The sequence below is a fragment of the Hyaena hyaena genome, unplaced genomic scaffold, assembly GCF_003009895.1.
Source record: "Hyaena hyaena isolate Hyena2069 unplaced genomic scaffold, ASM300989v1 scaffold_485, whole genome shotgun sequence".
In the NCBI taxonomy this organism is placed as follows: Eukaryota; Metazoa; Chordata; class Mammalia; order Carnivora; family Hyaenidae; genus Hyaena; species Hyaena hyaena.
The window spans coordinates 261821-283045 of record NW_024081115.1 but is presented as its reverse complement, the minus strand read 5'-3'; the positions used below and the strand labels follow the sequence as shown (position 1 = coordinate 283045).

Below are 21225 nucleotides of genomic sequence, written 5' to 3'. Positions count from 1 at the left end.
GAGAGAGAGAGAGAGAGAGAGAGAGAGAGAGAGATAGCGTGAGCAGGGAAGGGTCAGAGAGAGATGGAGGCACAGAATCTGAAGCAGGCTCCAAGCTAGCTGTCAGCACAGAGCCCAATGAGGGGTTTGAACCCATGAGCTATGAGAGCATGACCTGAGCCAAAGTCAGACGCCCAAATGACTGAGCCACCCAGGCACCCCAATAAATTAAAAAAAAAATACCACTTCCATCACTCTTCAGGACCCATCCATCCCTCCCTGAATGTGAATGCTCTGACAATCTGCTTAGCATCACTACAAATTAACTTGTCTATTCTAGAACATGCAATTTGTGTATAAAGATATAATATATGTAAATGTATAAATGCATATAAATATATAACTGTATATCTTTATATGTATATCTTTATATATATATATATCTTTCTGTGCCTTTTTTCACTCAGAATAATGATTTTGAGGATCATTTACATTGCAGCACATGTCAAGACTTCATTCCTTCTCTTTGCTTCCTAACAGCATTCCACTGCATATAGAAATAGTCCATGTTTCATTATACATTCATTACCAGATGTACATGGTCTATAGTTTTTAGCTAAGATGAATAATGTTGTTAGCAATGTTCATGTACATGTCTTTGTGTGGACATATATTTCGATTTCTTAAATTTTTTTAGTTTATTTATTTATTTTGAGAAAGAGAGAGAAGACAGCATGGGAGGGGCAGAGAAAGGAGAGGCAGAATCCCAAGCAGGCTCTGCACTGTCAGCACAGAGCCCAACGTGGTGCTTGAACTCATGAAACTTGAGATCATGACCTGAATCAACAGTCAGACGTTTAACCGACTGAGCCACCCAGGTGCCTCCATTTCTATTTCTAATGAGCATATACCTGTGAGTGGGAAGAGGAGGTATATGTTTATGACAGGGATACATTTAATTTGTTAAGAAACTGTCAACCTGCTTTTCAAACTGACTCCACCATTTTCAGCTCAACAGCAACAGATGAGAGTTCCAGTCACTCCCTATCTTCCACAATGTTTGGTATGGTTAACTTTTAAAATATTAGCCATTTTAATATGTGTGTAGATGAAAAGATTTTTAAAATATACATGAAAGAAAATGCTCCTGAGCTTAGTCAGAGAGGCAAAGCTTTGTGATCTGTGACTGGCAGATCTGTCAGAAGGTTTGGGGAAGAGCTCATTCTTTCATGCCTTCAACAGCTATGCATGGATGGTCTATCCAGGGCCAATGTTATTCTTGAAGACTGGGACAAAGTAGGGAACCACAGTGAAAAAAATGTCCTGATATCACTGGCCTTATGCTATGGTAAAGAGTTGAGATTTTAAAACATGCAAATATATAGATTTTAGTAAAATATATTTGCTTTAAAATATGATTTTAGACTATATATATTAAACTATATTTATAGAAATATAATATGAAAATGTGTATTCATATCTATAATATACAAATATGTTTTTCTTTCTTTTTTTTTTTTTTTTAGAGAGAGAGCAGGGGAGAAGAGCAGAGGGAGAGGGAGGGAGAGAGAGAGAGAAAGAGACTCTTAAGCATTCTCCATGCTCAGTGTGGAGTCTAATATGGAACTCGATCCCATGACCCTGGGATCATGACCTAAGCTGAATTCAAGAGTTGGATGCTCAACCAACTGAGCCACCCAGATACCCCTACAAATATGTTTTTTTCAACTACTGAAAACAAGGCAGAAAAGACAAGAAAGGTAGCAGAGAAGAGGTTTCAATCTTAAATGACATGTGCTTGAAGAGCTAACAAAAAGGTGACTTGGAGCAATGACTTGAAGGGTGTCAGGAAAAGAGCCATGAAGACATGAGGCAGAAGAAGAGTGTAAATGGAGGGAACACCGAGCACACAGTCCTTGAGGCAGTAACATAGTGGGTGTGGCTGGATCAAACAGGAAAGATCAGGAGAATTGCAAGAAATGAAACAAGAGGGATATGTGAAATCAGATGAGTCAGAAGCTACTGCAATGTCTTTACTTGAAGTGAGCTAGGAAGTCTCTGGAAGAGTTGTGGACGGGAGATTTGTAAGATCCTTTTAGGAGGCTCACTCTGGCTGCTAAGTAGGGGAGCAAGGGAGGGACTGGGGAGACTACTTAGAGTGCAATCACAATGACAACACGGGGGAAACTTATCTAAGTTCCAGCAAAATGTATGGCTTCAAGTGCTTAGTTAAGAGTGCAGGGTCCTAGTTAAGTCACTGATGCCTCTCCCTGGAATATATGTCTATATGATACAAAATGTACTTTGAGATGTTACAACCAACTTGAAGAAATCAAAACTGTATGACTAAAACAAAAGTAACAACAGATACTTTTCTGATTCTCTCCTTTCCAGAGGAAAAAAGCATGTGATCAGAGGCAACACTTTATCTCAAATTTCTTCTTCTTTGTAATTTACAACTATATGTTAAATGTAATATACGTAACATGTTTACAACAGGCAATAGATATAACTATATCAATATAATTACAACACTATTACAGTTATATTTAAATAATCTAAAATAAGCGTAACACACACAAACACACACACAGGGGTGGGTATGTTGCTTACCTTTTCCAAATCTGGCTCACGCAGAGCTAAGGCCAGTTCATTATTATCCATCACTGACGCAGCTGCTACATCCAGTGGTGTTGAACCTCTCATAGCTGGTGAGGCTGTTAATTCAAACAAAGTTGAGACAAAACCCCGATTGTGCAGCAAATATGAATGCTATATAAAAACATACTTTCCCTCAAAATTTCATTTCTGAGTACAACACATACTGTACTAATCTGAAATTAATTTGCATTAAAGTTTAATTTTTAAACGTAGTATATTCTTTATATCTTAAAGACTAAATAAAATCCGTAAATGTACTTACCAAGACCAACACTGCTGTTCTCCAATAAATAGCTGAGATGATCAAACATAGCTTTTTGATTCTGCCTACTTATACGACAGAAGTAACAAAGAAAACGGCAACAGTTGGCCACCATCTTGGGAAAAGTGATTTCCTACATAAAGAGCATTTAGTTAGTGGTGAGAGCCAAGAGTTTTCAGAAAATTGAGTTCAGAAGTTGAGATCCAATGACATTGTCAGTCCATGGGTACCCATGTCTTCCAAGTCTTTGAGACTAAAGACCTTCAACTGTCTCAACTTCAACTCACCTAGTCCTTGAGCCATTGAAAAACAAGCCCAGCACCAATCTAGAAACTTGATTATCATCAATGAATTGATCTGGAACTAATCTACAGCCCTAAATCTACAAGCAGCACAAACCTGGGTTAGTAATCAGGCAGACTCAGTTGTGAATCCTGACTACCACTATTAGCTGTGCTTCCTGGGGACAGGATTCAGTCTCATTGATTCAGTTCTGTAAAACTGGATTACAGTGAAGAGTAATACTTTAGGTAAGAGAGGACAAGTTCAATGAGACCACTTGTGAGAAGTGCCACTGCTTGGAACCACAGAAGGGCATTCTTAATCATAGGTGTTATTGTTGTTGGTTTTCAGTTTCCAGGATTCACACCATCCCTGATTGGGATAACTTGTCACTGTGATGAGCCCCTGACCAGAAAGCCTGCACACTAGATCCCATCAAACACATGTCTCTTGAGTGCCCAAACTTATTCTAATATACCCCAGATGATCCTTGGAGTCCCTCCCTAACAGAATGTTTTATAAATATCTTTGTAAGTCTGTCTAACTGAACATGAGAATTATGAACTTCTTTCCATATTTTGAAGAATAAATCTTAAGATTTCCAAAAATACTGAAATATATTTTGCAAATCATAGGTCATGAAATTATACTGATTCATGTGAAGTTGCCTGTAACATTACTCTGTTCATTTGGTTTTAAAGAATTTTATTTTAACTTTGAATCACTTAAAAATTTTACTTTATACTCTTTAAACAAATACTCCAGAATACCATATTGAAAACTTAGCCTGGATCCAGAATTTACTGTTGTCTAAATCAGGGGGAATATCTGGTTCTGAAGAACATGTTTGTGTTTTGGACTTTTAATGTGATGGACATTAATTTATAATTCAGAATTTTAAAAAGTATAGCATTAACATTTAAAGTTTCTAAACAACCACGAAATGGGAAAGTTTAGGAGACAGCAAATTACACAGTGTAGGACAGAAACTGTTGCCAATATCAAAGGAAAAAAAGTAACTAGTAGCATCTTCAATTCTCAATCTGTAAGGTTTTATTATGTATTTTTTTTTTCAAAAGCTATTCTTTAAAAAAAAAAAAACTCCTCCTAAGGAGATTTAAGAAATCCTCATTAAAAATATTTAATGCATGCTCTCAGAGGTCATAGTTCTTGGCCTCCCAAGAATCACAGGTTTTCCTACCTTGGACTCTCCACCTCCAAGGACATTCACCATGACCTCCATCACCGTCTCGTGCATCCCAAGTGCCCTCATGAGATTAGGGTGCTGGTAAAACACCTTATTATTCATGATGTCCCTAGAAAGGACAATAGACGTGTTGGGGGGGAAATTTTAAGGTCAGAGAAAATTTTAAATGACGATTTCTCTGAGGTCCTGATAAATCTTTGGGAAATAATTACTGGCATGAACAAAAAAATAAGGGCATTCATGATTAAAAGTTAGTAAAAGCAAAAGTTAAAAAGTACAATTGAGTTTTCCTCAAAAAATGATAGACTCTCAAAAACAGTATGCAAATTATGTATTCTTTCCCATTATAAGAAATGTACTAAATGTGTAAACATTCATCTACATGAAATATGCTTTTGGACAGTTATCATTCCTAATTTTATATATATCCAAATATCTCTCCAATCTTCTTTAGTAATGAAATAGGAGTCACTGTTATACCATGTTTCTATGAAAATTCCTATATAAATTGTTGATATACAAGCATTTCTGCTTTTCATATAGGTTATTTTTCACACTATAATATCTATGTTTAATAACATGAGTACTATTACATGTATGTTATCATTCTAGAGAAATGCTTTTTTAAAGGAAACATGCTCTCAAAGAGAAACTGAATACACATCAAGTCCACGTACAACTAATCGAAATCCAGCAAATTAAAATGGACATTCAATTTAAAAAAAAAAAACAGCTGCAGATGATACCCAAAATGTTTCCTATTATCACTATTTCATTACAAATTTTTATAATCTGTATGCAGTGGTATTCCTAAGGATATTAGTGTTTAGTAGTCATTAAAAATAAAGAACTCCTGATTTTTATTTGAACATGACAGGAGTGTTTTGTAGAAAAAAAAAAAAACTCGTATTGATTTGACTTATGTTCTCTTTCCAGCTGCTCTTCCCCTACTTGTGTATTTATTTTTGAGAGAGACAGAATGTAAAGGAGGAGGGGCAGAAAGAGAGGGAGACACAGAATCTGAAGCAGGCTCTAAGCTCTGAGCTATCGGCACAGAGCCTGGTGCGGGGCTCAAACTCACAAGCTGTGAGATCATGACCTGAGCTGAAGTTGGAAGCTTAATCAACTGAGCCACTCAGGCGCTCCTCCTTTTTTAGAATAATTTTTCTTTATTGTTTCATGTTTATTTATTTTTGAGAGAGAGAGCAAGAGAGAGAGGAAGATAGAGTGTAAGCAAGGGAGAGCAGAGGGAGACCTTTGAATCTTTTTCAAATTTTGTGGACATTTTTCCATGATTTATTTTTGGAGAACTGATTTATCCTTTGTATTTTTTTGAGAGACAGAGTGCAAGTGGGGTAGGGCAAAGAGCAAATGAGACACAGAATGGGAAACAATCTCTGGGCTCTCAACTGTCAGCACAGAGGCCAACGTGGGGCTTGAACTCAATGAGCCGTGAGATCATGACCTGAGCTGAAGTTGGACACTTAACTGACTGAGCCACCCAGGCACCCCTACCATTTTAAATATAGGAACTTTATGTTCTCTTTCTGGCACTGTATTATATGAAGTTCTTGAAATAGGAGTTCTGACTCCACTAGTATTGTATCTGCTGGTCCTTGCTTATGGCGAATTGTTTCCTTATGTGCTTTGCAATTTTTGATTGTGAGTTAACCATTGGTTAAAGATTTTTCCTGCAAGATTTCATAATGATTTGAGGCCAATTTTTATGTTCTCAGTTTTGGGATCCTTATACTACACATGAGGTATAAATGTTAACCCCCAAATACACACAAAACACATTTATGATGTTGAACTCTGTCCCCATTCTTTTTTCTAAGCCCAGTAGACACAGACAAAATGCCTTATTATTTCCTGCTGGTGAGTGTGTGTCTCCCCACAAATTATGTGCTTTTATTAACCTGTATTTTTAAATATGATTGCACATTACTGAAATGTTAATTTAAAAAACCCTCTAAGATATGTGCTGCATCATTGCCACCTTAGCATCTAGTTGTAAAATTAGTCATTTTGCTAATGAGCAACTCAGAAAAGCAACAATCTCATTTTACGGGTATTACAGGTATATCTCACAAATATCTCACAAATACTGCAGATTTGGTTCCACATCACCATAATAAAGCAAATCAAATAAATTTTTTGGTTTCCCAGTACATTCAACAATTATGTTTACAATATACTATAGTCAATTAAAAGTGTGATAGAATTAGGTTTTAAAGAACAATGTATATATACCTTAATTAAAAAATACTTTATTGCTGAAGATACTAACATTTCCTGGGCTTTCAGGGAGTCATAACCACTGATCACAGGTCATCATAACAAATATAATAATAATAATAATAATAATAATAATAAAGTTTGAAATATTGTGAGAATTGCCAAAACGTGACACAGACACAAAGTGAGCAAATAACGTTAAAAAAAAAAATGATGCCAATAGACTTGCTCAATGCAAGGTACTCATAAACTCTCCATTTGTAAAAAACACTATCTGCCAAGTGCAATAAAGCAAGGCACAATAAAATATGGCATGCCTGTAATCTAAGCAGTGTATCTGTATTAATACATGTATGGTGACCTACATGGATAAATAATTACAAAGAAGACATAAGACAGAGGTTGTAATAGTTAAATAAATTACCCTAATCCACGAATCATAAGCTTCTCTTCTTCTTTGCCCATTCTTACACTCAGCAGAGAACGAATCTGACCAAGAGATGCCAGCAGGTTGATGGTATCCTCCACGGAGACACCATTTATAGTGTAGGTCTTTGGCAGAGCCCGGACCAGACCCCCAATGCCATCATACTGTCGATGGAGCAACACAAACATGGCCCTCACCAGTTCAGGGTCTTCAATGACAGACTCTTGCGCCCATCGGACCATGGTCTCAGAAATCAACTGCTGAAGAGTGGCTGCATAGTTTGCGGATATTTTTAAAAAGGAAAAACAAATGAGAGAAGACAAATAAGTAGGGCACTTTAGCCGTACCTCTCATGGCTCCAACCTAATACCAGCAATGGAAAGGCTAGGAACATTCTTTGAAGAAAAACTTCATTTAAACATTATATACACACACACACACACATATGTATACATGTGTCAATAAAAACGAATTATGAACATGCAAAGGCAAAACCACACAAGCTTTTCCTTAACAATCATTCTTAAAGAAGTTAAGCTGTTTCAGAATTATAGCCACTTTTTCAAAACTACTGTTGGCAATCCACAGGACAGTCAATATGAGTTGTTCTGTCACTTCCACTTTTATTTTCTTTGTTCCATTATTTTTCTCCCAGAAGATGTGACATCACCCATCCTTATTAAAATCAGTAATGGGCACTCAAGGAACTATCTATTTTTCTGTCTCCTCATTTGAGCCATTTGCAATAGTGACCCCTTTTAATTATATTTTTATTCTAATGTGGATCCCTAATTGCCCTAATTGCTAGTTAAACGGTCTTTGAATGGATGTGACTGTACAACTGTACTTAAGTGAAAAGTTATTCTAATGTAGATTATTTGCAATGTAACATCAGTGTAGTACAGATAAAAGCAAGAGAACTTCCAAACCTCCTAAAAATAAATAATAAAAATATCAAAGCTAAGTAGAAAGATGTGACCAACTTATACACAAGAAGGTACTCAATTCCTATTATCAACACAGTGGCAGATTTTCAAAAGAAGCTGTTTTACCTACTTTAATCTACAAGTGATTTAAGGAAAAACAAAAACTACCAATTTTAACCAAACACGAAATGCAGATAAAAAGCCAGTATACTTCCACATGTCTCAAAACCAGGCTGATATTCTTAGTACATCAGAACCATAAACCAGATAATAACAAAAAGCATTTCACAGGAAACCTTGAACTCTTATTTGGAAGATGTTATTCAGATTTGTTTGTAACACTGAAAAGTTCATTTAGAAGTAATTGTAGGGGCGCCTGGGTGGCTCAGTAGGTTAAGCGTCCGGTTTCGGCTCAGGTCATGATCTCACTGTTTGTGGGTTCGAGCCCCGCGTTGGGCTCTGTGCTGACAGCCAGCTCAGAGCCTGGAGCCTGTTTCTGATTCTGTGTCTCCCTCTCTCTCTGACCCTCCCCTGCTCGCTCTTGCTCTCTCTCTCTCTCAGAAATTAAAAAAATAAATAAATAAAAATAAAAATAAATAAAGAAGTAACTGTATGGACAGAACTAAAATCTTTCATGAGTTTATTTTTCTTCTTTCAGTAAAAGCTACTCATAAACCAGTGCTGCCTCATAGAATGAAGAGACACTTTGATGTGAGGTAGAGAGTAAGATGGATCTCACCAACCTGCTACTAAAACCCCTCCTGGGTGAGTGCCATGTCTGACGCTCATATCCCTGGTGTGCTTATTCATTTTCTGAGTGTCAGCTATTAATCTTCAGTTAAATAGGTTAAAAATAAACCAGAAATGCATAACGGTTCAGAAAATATCACAGAACCAAAATATAGTTACAGATACTATTTAAACTTTAAGAAAAAAAAGTTTAATTTGGTGCAAGAATGTTTGGAAGTCAATAGCATAATATTTAGATTTGGAAGCTAAATTTCCCCTTTGTATGTTCTCTTAATAGTCCCTGATCAAATACCTAAATTTTTGTTCCTCTAGGAAGCGCGTCCATCATTCTAATACTGCTACCTCTCCAGGTGTTCCTACAAATACAGTCTGATGCTCCTATCTACTTCTGGTAGCCACAGATATCTACTTAAGAATCTGATTCTTAGGGGCGCCGGGGTGGCTCAATAGGTTAAGCGTCTGACTTCAGCTCAGGTCATGATCTCACAGTTCATGAGTTTGAATCCCGCATTGGGTTTTCTGCGGTCAGCATGGAACTTGGAGCCTGCTTCAGATCCTCTGTCCCTCCGTCCCCGCCCCTCCACTCCCCTCTCCTCCCCTGGTTGCTCTCTCTCTCTCTCCAAATAAATAAACTTTAAGAAAAAGAATCTGATTCTGTGAAGCTGCAAACTCAATTTTCTCACTGGCTCATCTAGTATGATGTTAGCTCAAAGGATGAATGAATGTCAGCAGCTGGGTTGCTTCACCAGTGCCCTTCCATACTGCTTACAGGACTTCTTGGAGTCACTCTCAACTGGCTTTTCGGCTTGTTTCTTCTTCAGGTATGTCACCTTTTCTACCAAGGACAGCAGGCGTCCTCTAATTGTTAGGTCACTGTTTCCATCAAGAGACCCATCTTCATCCAGCTCAATTCCTAGCAGGAGAAAAGCAAAAAGAGGAAAAGAAAAATGTGTTTGAAAGAAATACATTTAGGAGGAATAATACTCTGGTTTTGCAACTTCTCCATGCATAGCTTAAAGCAATGCCGTCATGTCCAGAATATGTGACAACACAGAATTAAGCACTCTTGTTCACTAGCTCTCAGGTAAAATCCACCCAGTGGCATCTTGTCCTCCTTCTTTTTCCCTTGTTTCGAGGGGTCCAGGGCTATTAGTGGCAGAGACAAAATATAAAAATGAGGCAGAGAGCAAAAAGGCACTCTTAAGAGTCCAGATCAATTCTGCTATTTGGTCTGGCCTTGAAGCTGACCCTCAGGCATGTCTGACTTCAGGTGCTATCTGTATAGACTCACAGCTTTGCCCTGCCAACAAACCTCCTGGACTGTAAGCCACATCAATTGCCTCGAAAAATCACACTGGTATTTTAATAAATTGAGAGAAGAAATGGTAGACAAAACTTGGTATCCTAAACTAGAGGATGCTTCATGTTTCAAGCAATAATCCTACCATTTTAGAGCACCCCTTTATTCATAACAGATACAGTATAACTTTTCTGGCACTCATTTAGTGGTTCTTCATTCATAAGCTGAATTAATATGCAAGGCAATGCTTGTATACTCTTCACTAAATTAAAATAAAAATAATGCCACTGGTGCTATACATCACTTAAGAAATGACTAATTCATTTTGTTTCACTGGGATGCTTTGTCCATATCACTGCCTAAAGGGAAAAAGCACCACACATTGAGAATATCAAATTAATTCCATTTTAAAAGTTCTTAGAATGAAAGGTGGGGAAAGCTGACTTAATAGATTTGGGCTATTGACCTATAACTTAACAAAGGATTTCCTAAAGCATTAACTAATTTCAGAAAATATGTGCCACATTTTCTAGGCCAGTCCTAAAAAGTGCCCTACAACTGGTTTAAATATAAGTATTTGTGACCAAATGTCCTTAGACTAAACCAATCAATCATCTCTCTGTCAGAAGCATATGGTTATGCATCCCATTTAAAAAAGGAGTTTGACAAGGAAACAGTAATCATTAAAACTAATAAACAGAAATCCTAGAGTTGGGAAATACAATAACTGAAGAAATCGACCAAGAGTTTCAAAAGTAGATTCAACATGTACAAGAATCAACAACCTGAAGAACAGGTCAATGGAAATCATGCAGTCTGAAGAAAGCCTATGAGATTTATGGGACAACATGGAAAGAAACAATATTCATATTGTGGGAATTCCAAAACGATTAAAAAAGAGACATAAAGTATATTTAAATACTGGCTAAAATCTTCTCAAATCTGGGGAGAGAAATGGACATGCAGATCCATGTGGTCCAAAAGACCCCAAAGGTGTTGAACCTGAAGGAGGAGACACATTATGATTAAAATGTTAAAAATCAAAGGCAAAAAAATTTTTTTTAAAGCAATAAAAGAAAGAAGTTATACAAAAAGGATAGCCCATAAGAACACTGGCAAATTTCTCATCAGAAACTTTTCAGGATAGGAGAGAATGGGACCATATATTCAAAATACTGGAAGAAAATAACTGTTGACCAAGAATTCTATACCCAGCAAAACTGTCCTTCAGAAAAAGAAGAGGGACAGAGACTTTCCTCAGCAAACAAGAGCTAAGGATGTTCATCACCACCAAATCTGCTTTATAGGGAATGTCAGAGGGAGTACTTTAAATGGAAGTCAAAACACTCTTGTGTTTTGATAATAAAAACACAAAAAGGTAGCATAAATCTCAGCAGAAATGGTAAACATAAAATCAAAGTTAGATTCTACAATATTGTGATAGTGGTGCGTAACTCATGATTCTCCTTTAAAACCTTTTTGTTAGTGACTTTAAATAGGTTGATATAACTTTAGGATATTGTATGTAAACCTCATGGTAACCCCAAGGGAAAATTTTTAGTAATTATAAAAAGAACAAAAGAAAAAAGTCAAAGCATACTCATAACAAAAGATATCAACACAAATACACAAAATATAGCAGGATTAAAAAAAATGAAAAGTTGATCTTTAAAACCAAAAAAAAAATAATGAAATAGTAAGTCTTTATTTACCAATATAATTACTTTAAATGTAAATGGATAAAATTCTCCAACCAAAGACACAGAATAGTTGAATAAAAAGAATAAAAACAAAAATAAGATCTAACCATATGCTGCCATAAGAGATTCCCTTTAGCCTTAAAAACAAAGACCGAGAGTGAAGGGATGACGAATGCGTGGTCTACTGTTAGTTGACAAGGGGGCCAAGAATATCCAATGGAGGAAAGACAGTCTTCAGTAAATGGTGGTGGGAAAATCAGATATTTGCATTTAAAATAATGAAACTGAACCCATAACTTAACCACTCATAAAAATTAATGTATGACCTCAAATCAGGAAATTCCTAGAAAAAAAAACATAGCCACAAAACTCCTTGATATGGGTCTTGGTAATGATTTTTTGGATAGAACACCTAAACCACAAGCAAAAATATCAGAAATAAACATATGGGACTACATCAAATTAAACAGCTTCCATAGCAACCAAAAGAAACCACCAACAAAGTGAAAAGAAAACCTACAGAATGGGAAAAAAATGTTTTCAAACTCTATATATGATAAGGAGTTGATATCCAAAACATATAAAAAACTTCTATAACTCAATAGCAAAAAAATTTTAAAAAGGAAAGAAAAGAAAGAACTCAATTATAAAATGGACAAAAGACTTGGACATTTCTTCAACTCCGAGAAAGACATGAAAGGCCAAATGGTACATGAAGAGATGCTCAACATCGCTGGTCATTAGAGCAAAGTAAATCAAAACCATTATCAGGTATCACCTCACGCCTATTAGAATGGCCATCATTGAAAAGGCAAAAGATTAACAGAATGCTGTTGAGCATGTGGAGAACGGGACACCTTGCGCACTGCTGATGGAACTGTAAACTGGTATAACTACTGTAGAAAACAGTATAGAGGATCCTCAAAAAATGTTAAAACTGATCCTGTAATCCACTTCTTGGGACATTTCCAAAGGAAACAAAAACACTACTTTGAAAAAGGAATCTGCACCTCCATGTTCATAAGAGCATTATTTACGATAGCCAAGAAATCGAAACAATGTAAGTGTCCACTGGCAAATGAATGGATAAAGAAGTTGTGGTAAATACATACAATGGAACATTATTTAGCCAGAAAACCAGGAAATCCTGCCATCTGTGACAACACAGACAGGACCTGAAGGCATTATGCTAAGAAGAGAAAGCCAGACAGAAAAAGAAATACTGTATGATCTCACTTACATGTAAAACCTAAAAACCAAACCAAACAAACAAACAACAAACTCAGAAAAAGAGAGCAGACTTGTTATCAGAAGTGGGGAGTGGGGAGAGAGGAAATAAAAGAAAGTGGTCAAAAGGTACAAACTCCCAGTTATAGGTTAAATAAGTACTAGGATGCAATGTACGGCACGTGACTATAGCTAATGCTGCTGTATGATAGACAGGAAAGTTGTTAGGAGGGTAAATCCTAATAGTCTTCATCACAAGGCAAAACTTTTTCTCCTTTACTCTTCTTTCTAAAATTTTAATGCATGTATATGAGAAGATGGATGTTTAGCAGGAACTGTTACAGCAATCATTTCATAAGATATGCAAATCAAACCATCACACTGTACACCCTAAACTTATACACTGGTGGTATGTCAATTATTAATCAATCAATCAATCAATCAATAACATTTAAAAAGAGTTATAACTCAAGAAGACATTACCACAATGTGTCATCAAATCCTCGTGAAAATCTAAGAGTTGGTCTCGGATTTCTTCAGGACACGGACATTCACTTTTGTCATCCTTAAAATTGAGAAGCATATTGATCTGACAGTTTGGAAAAACAAGAAAGAGGAAGAACAAAGAGCAAAAGAAAAGTGAAATCAGGAATGACACAGCAAAGAAGATTATAAAAACCAAAGATGTTCAAATCTTTGAATATTCATAAACTACAGCCCAACAGATGAAAAATCATTATCACGCAATACAACAAATACCACAAAATAAATAGAACTATTCAAAGCCTAGCTTGCTGCAACATAGTTATATAATTTGCTTCCTCTTTCTCAAATCCACAATATGTCAGACCCTTGTATAATTAGGGTTCTTAAATAAATGAAATCTAAATGTATTTTCAAAAATATTTTATTATGCTTCTCTTAGATTTCCTTTTTTCTAGCTAATTTCTAAACTTTATTGAAAATTTTAAAGAATTCTTTTTGAGAAGGATATAGTTGTAAAGGCAAAGAAAACTTGTAAATATGATACAAAAGTAATATAATAGATAACTTGCTTTTTACTAACACTAATAGTTCAATTAACCAAATTCAAGAAACAACCCTCAACTGGTTTTAGCTTTAGACATAAAAATTCATTCTTCTGAATGAAAAAAAGAAAGGAATGATGCTGTTTCATAAATTCCCCTAAGGAAACAACTCTAAGTTTTCTTTCTACAAGTTTACCACATATCCTTTACCCAATTCCCCCAAAGGTAACATCTTACAAAACAGCAGTACAGTATCACAGCCAGGAGACTGACACTGATGGCCAAAACAGAGAACAATTCTAATACCTCAAGGATCCTTCATGTTATGCCATTATAACCACATCCACTTCTTCCTGTCTGCCCCTCATCCCTTATTCCTGTCATCACTGACTGTTGTCCATTCCTGTATTATTGTCAGTTTAAGAATGTTAAACTAAACATTCTTAAATGGAATCTTACAGTATGCAGGCATACATTCTGTGTGGTCCTTCTGATGTCCACAGGGTCTACAATGACAACTCATTTCATTCCTGAGAACGTGTGTCTTCTTTTACCCACGCCTTTCTTTTCAGTATTTCATAGATTTTGTTGACATTTTTAAATAACCAGTTTTTGGATTCGTTAATTTTTTTTTCAATTGTCCTGTTTTCAGTTACATTGATTTCTGCCTTTATCTATATTATTGCCTTCCTTCTGCTTGCTTTGGGTTTATTTCACTCCTTTTTCTTAAATTTGTTAATGTTTGTTTATTTTTGAGGGAGTGTTGGAGGAAGGGCAAACAGAGAGGGAGACCCAAAATCTGAAGCAGCCTCCAGGTTCTGAGCTGTCAGCACAGAGCCCAAAGCGGGGCTCAAACTCACAAACCACAAGACCACGATCTGAGCCAAAGTCGGACGCTTAACCTACTGAGACATACAGGCGACCCTACTCTTTTTCTAAATGGTTGTGATGTCAGCTTAGATCACTGAGTGTTTTACTCTTTTTACATGTAAATATTTAATGTTATAAATTATACTCTCTGGACTGTGTTAGCTGTTCCCACAAATTTTGATATGTGATTTTCATTTGTTTTCAGTTCAATGATTTAAAAAAATTTTAATGCTTTATTATTTATTTTAGAAAGAGAAAAAGGCAGAGTGCAAGCAGGGGAGGGCCAGAGAGAGAGAGGGAGACACAGAATCCTAAGCAGGCTCCAGGCTTTGAGCTGTCAGCACAGAGACCAACACAGGGCTCGAACTCGTGAACTGTGAGATCATGACCTGAGCTGAAATCAGATACTTAACCAACTAAACCACCCAGGAGCCTCTCAGTTCAGTAATTTTTAAATTTCCCTTGAGACTTCCTCCTCATACTGTGACTTATTTAGAACTCTGTTGTTGAGTTTCCAAATATTCGGAGATTTTCCCGTTTTCTTTCTTTTATTGATTTCTAAGCTGACTCTACTGTGGTCAGAAAAAGGCTTCTGTATAAAAAAAATTAAATGCTTTTAAATCTGTGTAGGCTGTTTCATGGCCCAGAATACAGTCCATCTTTGAGAATGTTTCATGGACACTTCAAAAAAAAATGTATTATGTTGTCGGGCGGAGTGTTCTACAAATATCCAAAGATCTCATTAGGTGACGATAGGGTCACATTTTCTTATATTCTTGCTGACTTTTGTCTAGTTTTTGTATCAACTACTGACAGCAGGGTGCTAAGGTCTCCAACTATCACTGTGTATTTATCTACTTCACCTTTCGGTTCTGTGTGGACTTCACATATTTTTTGGCTCTACGTAGTTAGTACTTGTGCAATTGCCTTCTCAGTAGGTTGTTCTTGTATCATTATATAATGTTCCTGTCTGCCTCTGGTAATTTCTTTACTCTGATGGAGTCACTCTTACGTTCTTTCAATGTTTCATAATATATCCTTTTTTCAACATTTCACTTTAAATCTATCTATATCATTCTATTTGATGTAAGTTTCTCCTAGAAACATCTCGTCAGAGAAACATCTCATAGATGTAACCTAACAGCAGATGCTTAGGCCAAGTTTTATATAATCCACTTGGCCAATCTCTCTTAAATGAAGTAGTAACATGGTTTGTATTCAAGACTTTATTGATATGTTATGACTTAAGTCTGTAATTTCAAGGTTTTTGTTTGTTCTGCTTTATTCTTCCCAATTTGCTGTGGGTTCCTTGAACTATTTTTAGGATCTTATTTTGAATTATCCCTGGCATATTTTTTTTTTTTAGTATATCTCTATGCATAACTTTTTTTAGTGGTTGCTCTGGGTATTATAATATATGTACATAATTCACCACAGCTTACTGGCATCGACATTTTACCAGTTTGAAGCACAGAAAACTCATTTCCCTTTTATATCCCTCATCTTTCTTCATTTAAAATACAAATGTCTTAAATATTACTTATAAATACATCTAGAACACATCAGAGAGCTTTATTGTCTTTGCTTCAATCATCAAATATAATTTAGAAAACTCAAAAGGAAGGGCGCCTAGGTGGCTCAATTGGTTAAGTGTCTGACTTTTGGTTTCGGCTCAGGTCATGATCTCACAGTTTGCGAGTTTGAGCCCCACATCAGGCTCTCCACTGTCAGCACAGAACCTGCTTCATTCAGATCCTTTGTCTCCCTCTCGCTCCCTCTCTCAAAAATAAACATGAAAAAAACCCAACAGAACTTGTGTGTGCCTGAGTGGCTCAATCAGTTAAGCCTCTGACTTCAGCTCAGGTTATGATCTCACAGTTCTGAAGTTCGAACCCGGTGTCAGGTTCTGTGTTGACAACTCAGAGCCTGGAGCCTGCTTCAGATCCTGTCTCCCTCTCTCTGTCCCTCCCACATTCATGTCTGTCAGTCTGTTCCTCTCTCTTTCAAAAAATAAACATTAATAAAACTTTAAAAAAAGAGAACTCAAAAGGAAAAGATACATTGTATTTATTCATATTATAACAGCTTCCATTTTTCTTTCCTCTTTTCTGATTTTTCAAATTTTCTTCTATTGTCATTTTTTCTCCATTTAAAGGACTTCATTTAGGCTTTCTTTCAGGGTGGGTCTGCTGTAGTCTAAAATCTCATTATTTCCCTACATTTGGAAAGGTCTTGATTTTCCCTGCATTCCTGAAGAATATTTTCACTGCCTATAGAGTTCTGGGTTTTCAGCCTTTTTTTTTTTTTCCCAGTTGAAATCCAGTGTGCCACCTCTGTCTGGCCTCCATGATTTCTGATCTGAAATATTGGTCACTCACATTATTTTTTCCTTCTAGGTGTCATTTCTTTCTCACTGCTTTTTCTGTGCCTCTAGTTTTCAGAAGTTGGACTATGATGTGTCTTGTTTTAGATTTCTGGTTAGGGTATTCTGTTTAGGGTTTATTCAGCTTCTTGAGTCTCTCTCTCTCTCTCTCTTACTCTTTTTATAAGTTTATTTCTTTATTTTTGAGAGAGACAAAGAGTGGGGTGGGGAGGAGCAGAGAGAGATGGAGACAGAGAATCCCAAACAGGTTCTGTGCTGACAGCACAGAGCCAGACTCAAGGCTTGAACTCACAAACTGTGAAATCATGACCTGAGCTGAAAACAAAGAGTCAGATGCTTAACCAACTGAGCCATCAAGGTGCCCCTTGGGTTTCTTTCTTTATATCTTTTGCCAAACTTGAAAAGTCTCAACTGTTATTTTTTTCCAAGTTTTTTTTTTTTTTTCCAGTTCCCCCTCTTTCTCCTGTTCCTGAGACTCCAGTGTCACAAATGTTTGATGTTTTGTTATATTTGCACTGGTTCCTGAGGCTTTATTTTCTTTTCCAGTTTATTTTCTGTTCTTCAGACTGGGTAATTCTAATTTATTCTCTCTTTAGTTGGATGATTCTATTCTCTGTCTCCTTCTTCGTGCTGTTTGGTCCATCCATTGAAGGTTTCTTTATTTTGGTTATTTTTCAGCTCTAAAACTTCCCTTTGGTTCTTCTATCTTTATTTCTTTGTAAAGACTTGTTTTTCCCACTTGGAAAGCTTTGTCAGACAAATTGAATATCTTCATCCTCTCCGAGTTGGTATCTAGTGATTGTCTTTTTTCATTCAAGTTTTTCCTGGTTCTTGGTATGATGTGTGATTTTTTTTAAACTGAAATCTGAGGATTTTGGTACTATGAGACTTCTAGATCTTAAATTTCTGGCTTCTTCTGACACTAGCTTGCAGGAGAAGAGTTTCACTTGCCTTGTTCCTTGTTCCTTCCAGCTGGGAGCAGAAGCCCATTTCCCTACTCTGCCTCTCCAGGCACTCGAGAGAGGAAGATCTTGTTCCCTAGACCTGTGCTCCTACAACCCTGCCTGGAAAGGGCAAGGGTGCCTTGGTACTTCTCCCTCTCTGGCTTCTCCTGACACTTCAGAAGACGCAGCCCTCATTACCACTCAGCAGGGAAAAAGTCCCAGGTCCCCAGGGTTCCTGCTGGGGCACCTCATTACAGCCTGATGAGGGGAGCAGGCTAGGCTCCCCACTCAGTCTTTGTTGGGCGGGGTGGGGGTGTGGCACAGCCTGGACTAGTGTTGGCGGATGTAGTGCGGTTAGTACCTAAAAGCTTTCAGTTTTGCTGGAGAGACGGTTTCCTTGGTCTTCTGGCTAGACAAAGGCGGCTTTTGTTGGAGTTTTTCCTGTTGGTGCCCATCAGCCTTTCTGGGTTGCCAGCTTCTTTAGCTCCAAGTCTGGGAAAGATGAGGCAAAAAGAAAACCCAGGGGACTCACCACCATGTTGTTCCTCAAGTCCCAAGTTCCATAGCCAGTCTCCTTTCTTCTATCTTTCAGAGTCTTCATATGTTGTCTTTCATGTAACTTCCAGCATGACCGTTGTACTTAGAAGGAAGAATGGGGAAAGGGACATGTACTCCATTTTTCTAGAAGCAGGAGCCTCCAAATGCCAGTTTAACAAATAGAGTTAATTTGGGAGAGCCTAGACTTGTTTTCTTCTCAATAAATGCTGCTCATGGCAATAAAGAAAATTCCATGTCCCTTCCCTTAAAGAAATTGCATTATGGTGAGAAAACATAAATTCTGCAATTAGCCTATAAACATTTTCATTTAGAAATATCTTGATATACAGGGAAAAGGCCAGGGTAAGATAATGAAGATGAGATCTGTCAGTTGTACATTTTCACCACTATCTTGATTATTTCTCACAGTATGCATCCCATCCGGATGTAGATTCTAGAACAGCTAGTTGTTTTAGTTTGGGCATGTGCCCTTGATTCTGCTGTACTGTAGGGAGATCTGGGTTTGGATACCACAAACAGGTGATCAATCTCCTAGCAAGCCTGGCAGCAGTGACATTTGGTCTTTTAGGAGGGATCAAATGGAAACTACCTGACACTGAGTCACAGAAGTTCCTTTTCACTGGGGTGGTGCCGTGTTAGCCAAAGAAGATCCACTTGTGGCTGAATATTGTTTCTTTTTTTAAATTAATTTTTTAATATTTATTTTTGAGAGAGAGAGAGAGAGAAAGGGAGAGAGAGAGAGCAGGAGAGGGTCAGAGAGAGAGGGAGACAGAATTCAAAGCAGGCTCTAGACTCTGAGCTAGCTGTCAGCACAGAGCTCAGTGCAGGGCTCAAACCTACAAGCTGTGAGATCATGACCTGAGCCGAAGACAGGTGCTTAACAGACTGAGCCACCCAGGTGTCCCTGGGTACTGTTTCTACTTGAAGAACTTCAGAGTCTAGCACACGGGTCTCCTTGAAGAGTGTATGATACACATGATACCTTTCAATAAATCTCTCATTTGTTCAAACTAACTGAGACTTATGTTGGTGAAACTAAGAATTGCTAAATCCACTTGGCTAGTTTAAGGAAAACAGGAAAAAAAAATCCCACACTTGTAATTTATAGTATAATTTCACGATGTATGGATCCTGAATAAATTAAAAACCAAAGTAAAAAAGGGAAGAATTTCCATCGCATTCTTATACCTGTTCCTGAGGTGGGGATCTAAATTCCTTTGTCTTCCTGGCAGTGAGTGCGGCTGACATGTTTAAAGCTTGCATAACTTCATTGTATCGGAAGCGCTGATTGTCTTGGAGCTTGGCTACAAAGTCGTCTGAAAAGGCCACAATGGCTTCTATCCGGTGTCGGACCTGGCAGTCACAGAGGTACTGGAGCAGCAGACACATCTGAAAAGATGATGAACAAAACATCGGGGTTTAATTTAGGAATTCTTAAGCAGTTAGTGTGTATCTGGCAGACATGCTTAGTGTCAACTCTTCTATGAACAGAATGTGATTCTGTGTAGGCAGTACTGTGATGGTCCTAGGGGAAAAAAACTACAATTATTCTAAGCTAAAAGGGTAGATCCAGGCCCCTTTTGGTGAACACTTACTGTCCTGGCCTCCTTGGCAGCTATAGGAGCTATGGCAAAGGAGATATATAAGGAGAACTCAGCAAGGAACCTTGTGGAAGGATTTCCCACCAACAATAACAGACGAGAACACCCTCTTTTCAAACTGGGTATAACTGGGTAATGAGTGACATGATTGTTTCACTTTAGTATGAAAACCAAAGGCTGAGGAGCACAGGAAAATGTTAAGAGCTGGCTTCCTGAGGACATTATTGAGCTCCTTTACAAATTCTACAATCGTGCACCTCCAGAATTTGCATGTAAATTAATTAAGTGGTTTCACTGCTTATTCATTAAATGGTGAGTTGGGTAGTCTCTTAACAGAAGTCAAAAGGATTTAAGTTTATTTATTTTAAGGGAGAGAAAAAGAGAGCACGAGCAGGGGAGGGGCAGAGAGAGAGGGAAAGGGAGACGGAATCCCAAGCAGGCTCTACACTGTGTGAAGCCTGACATGGGGCTTGAACTCATAAAGTGCAAGCAAGATCAAGGCCTGAGATGAAACCAAAAGTTGGACACTTAACCAACTAGCCACCCAAGTACCTCAGCTAAAAGGATTTTTAACTGACAGAATATGTTGGTAGTAATACGCCTACCAGAGAACGCTCTGCCTGTATTTAGGAAAACATTTAAATATACTTAATACCAATTGTGATATAAATACAAAGCAGTGTTAAAGAGAACTTTATGGACATTTCTGTCAATCCCAGTTCTGAGGTGGCCCTAGCATCCATTCCCATCCCCATCTCCTTCACCCCACCCCATTGTAAACCCTGTGCCCTTGGGTCTGGACCAGTGTGACAGCCTCCTGACTGAGTGGACTCTGGAGGACTCTCTCTTCTCATTACCAGTTTTTGTCACTGTACCTACAAT

The 21225-nt window shown here is 37.4% G+C and overlaps 1 protein-coding gene across 1 annotated transcript in view; it reads right to left on the bottom strand.

Moving 5' to 3' along the window:
• The window catches only part of RYR2 (ryanodine receptor 2), a 468566-nt gene that overhangs the window by 193526 nt on the left and 253815 nt on the right, over window positions 1–21225 (bottom strand). Inside the window, exons 36-42 of the mRNA XM_039254352.1 lie at window positions 19931–20131; window positions 13443–13548; window positions 9502–9645; window positions 7054–7327; window positions 4386–4500; window positions 2903–3035; window positions 2593–2696 (exon numbers count right to left, since the gene is read on the bottom strand). Coding sequence (XP_039110283.1) covers window positions 2593–2696; window positions 2903–3035; window positions 4386–4500; window positions 7054–7327; window positions 9502–9645; window positions 13443–13548; window positions 19931–20131 — 1077 coding nt within the window. The remainder of the gene's footprint in view (window positions 1–2592; window positions 2697–2902; window positions 3036–4385; window positions 4501–7053; window positions 7328–9501; window positions 9646–13442; window positions 13549–19930; window positions 20132–21225) is intronic.